We start from the raw sequence: 10,000 nt of genomic DNA, 5'->3' as shown, positions 1-10,000 counted from the left end.
AGAAGGCCGGATCCTCTGAGCTGCTGTTGGCTGCGTGAGCACAGACAGCAGTCAGAGCCTTACTGCCCCAGGTGCAGGGAGGCGACCCTCTGGTTCTCCGGGGAAAACTCCAACACGGCGGCGCTCAGCCGGGGGCTCGATCCTCCCACCAGGCGCCTCTCACCCTGGGCAACTCCAGAAAAGGACAAAGTCCAACCCTTCTCCAGGAGCTTGGTTCCAGAGCCCCTGCTGTGTGTGGATGCGAGCCCATTTATATCCACCTGGTACCGCTCCACCTCTTGCACTGCTTGTTCCCCGCTAACGAGGTGGCGGTCCTCGTCTCCAGAGCTCGTCCATGCTGCTGTAGATCGGTTCCGCTGGTCCGGGCGAGGTATCTTCACTCCTTGTGCCGCTATCCATCAGGGTTCCTCCCAGACCAGAGGCCCCGGACGACATCCAGGATCACCGAGACACTCAAACCCCTTCACCGCGTTAAGGTGGCGACTGTATTACCATATAGCTGTAGGACTAAAAGTACAAGACTTCTAATTATTATTTATAGGAGCTTAAGTCAAGAGACAGACGGCACACCTAGAAGTGACGTCTCTCTGATGTTTGTCAGGTTCTGATATTAGTATTTCACGGCTCATTAAAAGCACGTGAGGTATGCTAGCTAGCTAGCGCTCCCGCTAGCGGTTGTGTTGCTGAGGTGGATGTTGTGAGAGGTTCACCGCTGGTGTCTGTGTGTCTCCACCAGATGGCGGACTGTGGAGGACTCCCCCAGGTGGTGCAGGTGAGTGTGAGCCGCCTCCCTCAAGGACAAAGTCCTTCTCTGAGCCAAAAGAACGGTGTTTCAGTGCGTGTCTCTGTCCTCAGCCTGGAAAACTAGCAGAGGCCTTCAAGTACTTCGTCCAGGGGATGGGCTACAGTGAGTACCGACCAACGCTCACCTGGTCCCCTGGAAAAGCTCCTTTCAGGGTTTAACTGAAGGAAAACGCTACTCAATGAGGGGTGTGTGTGTGTCTGTGTGTGTCTGTGTCTCCAGCCCTGCGTCACTAACTGTGAGTAGCAGTTTGCAGTGTCGTTCTCAGAAGGATGTGTGTGAGTGTGTGTGTGTGTGTGTGTGTGTGTGTGTAGCATTAGAAGTACAGTTGTCTCTCAACCTGTCCTCCTTCCTTTCTGCTCTTGTTCTTCTCGTCTCTCCAGTCCCTCATATTGTGTTAAACCGCCTGAGCAGCCAATCAGGTATCAGGATTCAGACGGGACTCTTAAACACACACACACACACACACACACATGCACACAGACACACAGACACACACACACACAAACACACAGACACACACATGCACACAGACACACACACACACAGACACACACACACAGACACACACACACACACACACACCACCTTGCCTGTCTCCATTTTCCATTTTTGTTTCTTTGCTGTCTTGTTACTCCTACATCTTGTGTGTGTGTGTGTGTGTCTTTGTGTGTGTGTGTGTGTGTGTGTGTGTGTGTGTGTGTGTGTGTGTGTGTGCGTTTCTACATGCAGTTGATCAGCTGATCAAACTGATTGGTTCCTCTGCAGTAACCATGCCAACGCGCCTGGGCTCCGCTCACATCTGTTCTGAATCGCTCACATCCCATAATAACACCAGATGAAGCAACAACGTTACTCTGTTGTACTAATACTCTGACTGTGTACAAGTACCTCGTACAAACGTCTGAAATATTATTAGCTTCAGTGTGAATGGAGCAACAACACACTACACACACTCAGTGATGTCACACACACACACACACACACACACACACACACACTCTCAGTGACGTCACACACACTCAGTGATGTCACTAACGCATGCCCCTCCCCCGCAGTGCCTACAGTTGGTATGACCCGTCTGCGCTCCAGGACTCACTCGTCCTCCAGCGTGGGCTCAGCTGACGGCGTGCGGAGTCGCACCGCCGGCGTCGCGCCGCCAGAGGGCGCCGCCTGCGCGCCCGGCCTCACGGCGGACCACGCCATCGAGATGGCCGCGTAGGATTCGGCTCCTGGTCGCTTCCTCCCTCCTTCCTTACTCTCCTTGCCCACTCTCCTCCCGTAGGACTTCGCTCCACGTCGTCAGCGTTCTTCCCGCAGGAGGAGGAGTCATGTCCGACATGCGGCGGCCATGTTGGCTCCCTGCGGCGGCCATGTTGGCTCCCTGCTCCCCCTCCTGGCCCGGAGCCGTCACTGCACATGGAGCTGGTTCAGCTGTGTCGTGGTTCTTCAGTAGATCATCGGTTCTCTCCCTTTCCTTTGATCCCTGTTTTATTATCGCTCCTCCTCTTATTCTAACGTCATTATTTAGTTTTGTTGTTGTTGGTGGCGTTGCTGTGAAACTCTTTTTCCTACACGTGAAAGTAACTTGAAGGGAACGTTTCACCTGAACACTGCAGGTGTTTTTAAAATCTATTTCAAGAACCAGAAAACACACTTAAGCTGCTTTTGTTGTAATACTAACTTTGGCCACAGGAGGCCTCGTGTTGAGGAACAAAGTTGTTTCCTTTAGTTTCACTAAACAGAAGCCCTGCAGCACAGCGGCCTCTTGTGGCCACCACGAGTACTACGACACTCAAACATTTCATTATTTAATTGGTCAAATAAAAGATCTCCAGATATCTGGATTAAAGCAGATCGATGAGTGCTTCCTCTGGTTATTGATTGTTGATTATTGGTTATTGGCGCCTATAAAAAGGCACCGGGTGACTTTGATCTGATGAATTGCACTTTTTTAAAGTCTCGGCGTGAGTTTTTACTTCAGCGGCCCTCATGAGTACGACGACGTACAAGTTTATTATTAATATTAATCATGCAGCCGGTAATATTCAGAGAATTAAGTTTTACATTTAGGAGAAAAGAAAGCAGCGACCGTCAGTCTGAAAACAGGATTCTGTGTTAAAAATCACAAGAATGTCTAAATATATATATTTTTATTTGATTCATAAAAACGGCAAAAAATAAATCGACGTTTTGTTTCTTAACTTTGTAATTTGAATGTTTCTCTCGTTATAATTAAAACGCGTCGTACTCATCAGGAAGCTTCAGTAACTTTTATTCTGTAAACGCTGGATGTTGCCGTTCATATTTATGACGTTTTGTGGTTCCAGGATTTTGAATGTAAACGTTTGTAATGAAATAAAACTCCTCGACCCGAATACTCTGTGTACCTGTGGGAGCTTCTACACTTATGGGGACATTTACTCAACCAACTCAACACACCAATCAATGAAAAGATGATTTATTGTAGTTTTTACATTCATTAAGCGTGCAGAGTCTCAGCTGGCAGCAGGGGGCGTCGTCCTGCTGCAGAGGCGAGCCAGCAGGGCGGCCATCTGCAGCAGAGAGTTCACGCCCTCGGACACGCGCATGTGAGTGTAGCCGATCTCCTGCAACACACACACTCATTGTGAACCCTCTGCATGGAATGAAGTATTTTACTGATGTACAAATACACAACTTACCTTGATGAAGTCTAGTTTGAGGTACTCGGCCATCTGGTAAGTCTTGCAGACCCTAAAGATGTTCCCGATGATGTCCTCGGGCGAGTAGCCGAGCGCCCACAGCCGCTCCACCACCGCGTACGCCCGCTCAATGTCCCCGTCCACGCAATGTCCCAGCATGCCTTTCACCAGCAGCGGGTGAGGCTCATCGCACACTTTGAAGACGTTCTCGCTGTTGATGTAGCCGAAGCCGGAGTGAGTGGACTGCAGGTTGTTCAGCGCCTGGAGGACGGGACAGGAAGTCAGTATAGAAGTCCTCTGGTTGTATCGAAGTCTATGCTTCATGTGTTAAAGCTGCATTCTCTCTCCTGACCACCAGGGGGCGACTCCGTTGTGTCTCAACTGACCGCCCCCTGTAAACAGACCATGGAGGTGCTTTGGGGGCGGGGCTACGGTGATTGACAGGTCCTCACCTGTCTCATGTCCCCCTGCGCGGTGAAGATCACGGCCTCGAGCCCATCGTCTGACACCCTGAGGTGCTCCTGCTCCACCACCTGCTGCAGCCGCCCCAGCAGCTGTGCGTCCGTTAGCTTGCAGTAGCGCAGCACGGCGCAGCGCGACTGCAGCGGCTCGATGATCTTGTCCGAGGCGTTGCAGGCCAGAGCGAAGCGCGTGGTCTTGGAGTAGATCTCCATGATTCTCCTCAGGGCCTGCTGCGCGCCGTCCGTCATGCTGAGGGGAGGGGCCGGAGCCAGAGGGGGAGGGGCCAGAAGAGACCTTTACTGCCTCTGACGTACAGAACAACACGCGGTCTGCTTCAGCTCCGGGTCTCACCTGTCGGCCTCGTCCAGGATGATGACCTTGTGTCGACCTTTAGGCAGCGTGACCTTCTGCTGAGCGAACATCTTGATCTTGTTCCTCACCACGTCGATGCCCCTGCGCGCGCGCACACACACACACACACACACACACACACACACACACACACACACACACACACGCACACACGGTCACTAGGGGTGGGAATCAGCAGAGGTCCTAAGATCCGATATAATCACAATACTGCGGTACATTGTTGTCGTACCCCCCCCCCACACACACACACACACTGACACACACTGACACACACACACACACACACACACACCTCTCGTTGGAGGCGTTGAGCTCCAGCACGGCGTCCCTGAGAGCGGGGCCCAGCAGCGCACGGGCCAGACACAGGATGCTGCTGGTCTTCCCGGTTCCTGGAGGACCTGATCAACACAAACCTCTTCAGTACACACTATATGTGTGTGTGTGTGTGTTATTAACAAACACTTTACAACAAGCTTCTTCTTTAAAACACAAATAATGAACTGAACCCGACTCTGAAAACAAAAGCGATAAATAAAGATTCATATGTTCTTTGTTAAAGAAACAATGTGGATGAAAGCGTTTGACTCTGTCTGCTGACGATGTTTTATTTTACTACAATTATTAGTCTGAATAATACAGATCAATACACCATGAATGTTTTGATCTTTTGCAGGACATGAAAACAACGTCTTGAGAAAGTATTGTATACAATACTAATTACTGCGTAAAGTACTACGTAGAGTACTACGTAAAGTTCTTGTTCCGCCTCTGAACCCAGTGCAGTTACGACAAGTTAAACCCGTGCCCTCGCTTCCGGTCTGCCAACCTGCGATGATGACGTTGGGGACGTTCCCCTCGCGCGCGAACACCTCCAGCCGGCTAACGGTCTCCTCGTTGCCCACGATGTCGCTGAGCTTCTGCGGCCGATACTTCTCCACCCAGGGCAGCTCGTAATGGCCGCCGGAGCTTTTAGCCAGCGGCTCTCCGGCTGCCGTGTCCGCCTTCATCTCCACGTCCATGATGCCGTCTATCTCACAGTGGGAGCCCGCAGCGCGGGAACTAGTTTTCCTTCCCTGGGCACCACGTGACAGTACACTGTCGCTCCATTGGCCCATCGTGTATTGGTGACGGCCGAGAACAACGCGCTAAAATCTCGCGATATTTACAACCAGAGTCATTTATGAGAGAAAATGTTCTATTCAAGCCAAATTCATTATTATTTAATTAAATAGCGTTGATTTGTATTTGTTTAACCGTGGATCTGTACGCAATTATTTAATTGTATTATTATATTTGTATATGTTATTTATTTTAACCAAGGATGTATCATTTTTTTGTATCTTATTATTATTATTATTATTATTTTTTACAATGGATGTATAATTTGTTTAATTATTATTTATTCATGGATTATTTTTTTTTACCGTAAGTGTTTAATTATTATTGTTTTGTATTATGATTTATTTAGTTTAATAATGGATGTATGTGATTTATTATTTTTTTTTTTGTAATATATGTATTTTTTTTACTGTGGATGTATATTTAATTATTTTCAAAAATATATTTATACATTTTTTATGTAAGTTATTCTTTTGTGTTATTATACATGTATTTGTTTTTGTTTTTAACATGAATGTATTAAGTATTTATTTTAACAATGGATGTATAATTTATTAAGTGTAAATTATTTTATTTCTTTTATTTATGTATCCTGGACGTGCCCGGAAGTCGTCAGCGTCCGAGTGCGAACCACTTCCTACTTCCGCAAACACAGCTCCGCGGTAGCTTCCCTGTCTATCGGGCTGATCAATGCCGCGGTTGGCCTCTCGTCTCTCGGCCTCGTTTAACAGTTCCAACCGCCCCCGACGTTTATGAGCGACTGATCCGGCGTCATGACGGCCAACAGCCGCTGCTCTGCCGCCGAGCCGCCGGGCCTGGAGACCCAGCGGCGGGAGATCGAGTCTCTGCTGCGGGAGTGTGAGCTCCGCGCTGGGGACAGTTGGTGAGAGTCCGCCCGCACACGCACGCACGCACGCACACAGAACACGCGCACGGTAACTGTTACCTAATGGTTAGTAACGGGTTCAACCGCGGCGCGCGCCGCCAGGGCGGCCGTCGCGCGGCTAACGTTAACCAGTTGTGATGAGGCGTTCGTGGCCGAGTCGGACGTTGCCGCTGTTGTTGTCACCAGAGCTGCTTTTTAAGTCCATAAATGTATAACCTCTGACGCGTCACAGGGGTAAAAAAAAGTATTCAGAACAGTCGACTGTTAGTAAAAACTACTGTGGAAATACTCAACGCAAACGGCAGCTTTGTTTTCTGTTCACTGCTATAAGTACCAGAATAAACCGGGGCCCCTGAACGCCTCAATACATTGACTTTCCATGTCCAGGTTCCTTGGTTTTGTTTGCTTCATCTTTGTTTGTTTGTTTGTTTTTAGACGCATTTTGTGATGCACATGAGCCAGAAACGGACAGAGAACAAGATGGAACGAGTGTTAGATTATTTTTTTTTAAAACAAACAAGAAGCTGTTAATTGTTGTTGTTGTGGGATGAACCAAATTCAATTAAAAGGGACCCAGAAGTGTTAACACTCAGACTAGTGAAGTAAACAAAGTGTGTGAAATGAAAGTGAAACCAACCATGGGTCTTTGATCACCTGACCAACCGACCAACTGATAAAAAAAAATGCTCATGCTCATGTTCATGTATGTTTTGTTCGTACCAGAGTAAATAACAACACGGCTGTGGTGAGATGTTTTAACCCCGAAGGCTGCGGGTCATGTGATCATAACCACTCCAGCTGCTCAGGACGTATGAATGCCTTCACATGTAAATAAACATGTGATTAATAAATGTCAACGTCGTCCTTTAAAATAAGACGCTTCACTTTGTGGACTCCAAAAGATGAAAAGATCATCTTATGTTGAACCACCTGATCAATAACATCAATAACATCAATAACATCAATACATCAATAACATCAATAAGAGGGAACCGATCAACCAACAGAGCTCATAGTGTGTCTGTGTGTGTGTGTGTGTGTGTGTGTGTGTGTGTCTCCAGGTATGTGGTGGAGCGTCGTTGGTATGAACAGTGGAAAGACTTCGTGGAGACCGGAGACCAGAACTCGTCTTCCTTCCCCGGTCAGATCGACAACACTGAGCTGTTTGAGGGTCAGTGAACGCCTCGTGATGTCACCATGATGTCATTGCTCGGAACAAACTATCTTCTATGAGGTCAAAAAGAACCTGCAGAACCGTTCTAGGTTCCTTAAATGTTGTCATCAGGAGTTTGTTGTTGTCATACTCAGTTCTGCCACCAGAGGCTGCACCTCTGTGTTCACTAACGGACTGTGTGTGTGTGCGTGTGCGTGCGCGTGCGCGTGCGTGTGCGTGTGTGTGCGCGCGTGCGTGTGTGTGTGCGCGTGTGCGTGCGTGCGTGTGTGTGTGTGTGTGTGTGTCAGACCTGTCCTCGTTCTCCCTGAAGGAGCGGCTGGTGGAGAACGAGGACTTCGTGCTGGTTCCTCTGGAGGTGTGGTCTCGGCTGCTGCTGTGGTACGGAGCGCTGGACGGGCAGCCGGCGCTGCAGCGCAAGGTGACGCCCACAGACACGCCCACAGACACGCCCACAGACACGCCCACATGCCCCCAGCAGCCAACGCATGGGAGCTGAGACAGTCTAACTTGTGTGTGTGTGTGTGTGTGTGTGTGTGTGTCAGGTGGTGGACCTGCCCAGCACGCTGAAGGTGGAGGTCTACCCCGTGGAGATCTTCCTCTGTCTCCATAGCAACATGGAGAACGTCATAACGGCCCAGTTCAGCCGCGCCGACAGCATACGTGAGTGTGTGTGTGTGTGTGTGTGTGTGTGTGTTTTCATGATTCATCTGTAGAGATAGTCAACAAGAAGCGTGGTCGTCGTGCAGCGTAACCTGTTAACGGCGTAACGTGAACATTTACAAAGCACAGCCCGAGTTTTTATTCACGACTTAGTTTCATGTCCGTGTACTTCTCTCGAAATAAAGAAATCCTGCATTCACAGTCTGAGAACCGCTGCTTAGAGGAGAGCTAACGACGTTAGCAGCACCGCTAACAGAGAACCAGCAGAGGTTCTCTCAGTTTCATGATGATGCGTTCAGGCTCTGCTCAGTGAACATGAGTACTGGCTGAAGGTACATGATAACATTGTCATGGTGCTTTCAGGGGTAATTTAGTAAAATGTAGTGCTGGTGATGAACGAGATTGAATCCAGATGTTTTCACATGAATATAAAAATAGACAGAGATGAAGTGTGTGTGTGTGTGTGTGTGTGTGTGTGTGTGTGTGTGTGTGTGTGTGTGTGTGTGTGTGTGTGTATAGACTCGATCCAGAGGGCGATGTGCGATGCCTTCAGGGTGCCTCCGGGATCAGAGTGCCGTCTGTGGATGAAGAGTTCAGACAGCAGCTGTGAGCGGCTCAGGAACGTGCACGTGAGCGTGCTGGACGCCTGCTTGAGCTCAGCCATGGTGAGATGATGTATTAATATATAGAATACATTAATACATAGAATACATCATGTATTCATTCATAGATATGAATACATGATGTAACAAGAAAACGCCCCTGAGTTCCCAACCGGGTAACACACACACACACACACACACACACACACACACACACACACAATGTGTTCTCCAGCTGCTTTCATGATTCTGACGTGTGTGTGTGTGTGTGTGTGTGTGTGTGTGTGTGTGTGTCTCAGACGGTGATCATGGAGACCAGGAATGCTGACGGCACGTGGCCGAGCTCCAGACCTCAGATCATGTAAGAAGACTCTGTCTGATGATGTTTTGATGATGATGTTCCTCCTCCTCCTCCTCCTCTTCCTCATGGTGGTCTCTTTCTTCAGGAGGAACTCGGTGGAGGATCAGGACTCGTATCGAGGTCAGCCGGGAGTCTGTGGCCTCACCAACCTGGGAAACACCTGCTTCATGAACTCTGCTCTGCAGGTGACACACACACACACACACACACGCACACACACACACACACACACACACACACACACACACACACACACACACACACACACACACACACACACACACACACACACGCACGTGTGTGTGTGCATGTGACTCCTTTTGCCTCCTGACTCCTCCTGACTCCTCTTAACTCCTCCTGACTCCTCCTGTGCTCCTCCTGACTCCTCTCTTCCTCCTGACTCCTCCTCTCTTCCTCCTGACTCCTCCTCTCTTCCTCCTGACTCCTCCTGTGCTCCTCCTGACTCCTCTTAACTCCTCCTGACTCCTCTTAACTCCTCCTGACTCCTCTCAACTCCTCCTGACTCCTCCTCTCTTCCTCCTGACTCCTCCTCTCTTCCTCCTGACTCCTCCTCTCTTCCTCCTGACTCCTCCTCTCTTCCTCCTGACTCCTCCTGTGCTCCTCCTGACTCCTCTTAACTCCTCCTGACTCCTCTTAACTCCTCCTGACTCCTCTCAACTCCTCCTGACTCCTCTCTTCCTCCTGACTCCTCCTCTCTTCCTCCTGACTCCTCCTCTCTTCCTCCTGACTCCTCCTCTCTTCCTCCTGACTCCTCCTCTATTCCTCCTGACTCCTCCTCTCTTCCTCCTGACTCCTCCTCTATTCCTCCTGACTCCTCCTCTCTTCCTCCTGACTCCTCCTCTCTTCCTCCTGACTCC

At 49.4% G+C, this 10,000-nt stretch overlaps 3 protein-coding genes across 6 annotated transcripts in view; 2 read left to right on the top strand and 1 right to left on the bottom strand.

Moving 5' to 3' along the window:
• Positions 1 to 3,180, top strand: part of LOC137800760 (protein NDRG3-like) — a 17,288-nt gene extending 14,108 nt beyond the window's left edge. For 2 of the 4 annotated variants that reach the window (XM_068598093.1, XM_068598094.1), the window contains exons 14-16: positions 737 to 772; positions 856 to 907; positions 1,186 to 1,854. In XM_068598093.1, the coding sequence (XP_068454194.1) occupies positions 737 to 772; positions 856 to 907; positions 1,186 to 1,538 (441 nt within the window). In that variant the 3' untranslated portion in view covers positions 1,539 to 1,854. The other 2 variants (XM_068598095.1, XM_068598096.1) reach the window with 2 other exon arrangements.
• A 67-nt stretch (positions 3,181 to 3,247) lies between these two features.
• rfc2 (replication factor C (activator 1) 2) lies at positions 3,248 to 5,450 on the bottom strand. Its single transcript, XM_068598097.1, has 6 exons — positions 5,147 to 5,450; positions 4,613 to 4,718; positions 4,300 to 4,401; positions 3,939 to 4,197; positions 3,487 to 3,747; positions 3,248 to 3,411 (listed from the first exon to the last, which is right to left on the bottom strand). The coding sequence occupies exons 1-6, from the start codon at positions 5,433 to 5,435 to the stop codon at positions 3,301 to 3,303; spliced, it is 1,128 nt and encodes a 375-aa protein (XP_068454198.1). The 5' UTR covers positions 5,436 to 5,450; the 3' UTR covers positions 3,248 to 3,300.
• A 598-nt stretch (positions 5,451 to 6,048) lies between these two features.
• The window catches only part of usp11 (ubiquitin specific peptidase 11), a 13,070-nt gene continuing 9,118 nt past the window's right edge, over positions 6,049 to 10,000 (top strand). The window contains exons 1-7 of the mRNA XM_068598092.1: positions 6,049 to 6,322; positions 7,387 to 7,496; positions 7,787 to 7,917; positions 8,042 to 8,159; positions 8,679 to 8,824; positions 9,061 to 9,122; positions 9,208 to 9,307. Of these exons, the coding sequence (XP_068454193.1) occupies positions 6,213 to 6,322; positions 7,387 to 7,496; positions 7,787 to 7,917; positions 8,042 to 8,159; positions 8,679 to 8,824; positions 9,061 to 9,122; positions 9,208 to 9,307 (777 nt within the window). The 5' untranslated portion in view covers positions 6,049 to 6,212. The remainder of the gene's footprint in view (positions 6,323 to 7,386; positions 7,497 to 7,786; positions 7,918 to 8,041; positions 8,160 to 8,678; positions 8,825 to 9,060; positions 9,123 to 9,207; positions 9,308 to 10,000) is intronic.

The sequence above is a fragment of the Clinocottus analis genome, unplaced genomic scaffold (assembly GCF_023055335.1).
Source record: "Clinocottus analis isolate CAN_PGR_092001 unplaced genomic scaffold, fCliAna1.0.p SCAF_4, whole genome shotgun sequence".
NCBI classification, from domain to species: Eukaryota; Metazoa; Chordata; class Actinopteri; order Perciformes; family Cottidae; genus Clinocottus; species Clinocottus analis.
Note: the sequence above shows the minus strand (reverse complement) of the source record. Positions and strands in the feature narration are given on the sequence as shown.

Coding starts and splice junctions, on each gene's coding strand:
- rfc2 (XM_068598097.1), bottom strand. CDS start 5,435: ATGGGCCAATGGAGCGACAGTGTACTGTCACGTGGTGCCCAGGGAAGG. Junction 4,198..4,299: donor ATCCTGGACGAGGCCGACAG/GTGAGACCCGGA, acceptor CCCTCCCCTCAG/CATGACGGACGGCGCGCAGC. Junction 3,748..3,938: donor CGCAGGGGGACATGAGACAG/GTGAGGACCTGT, acceptor CCCGTCCTCCAG/GCGCTGAACAACCTGCAGTC.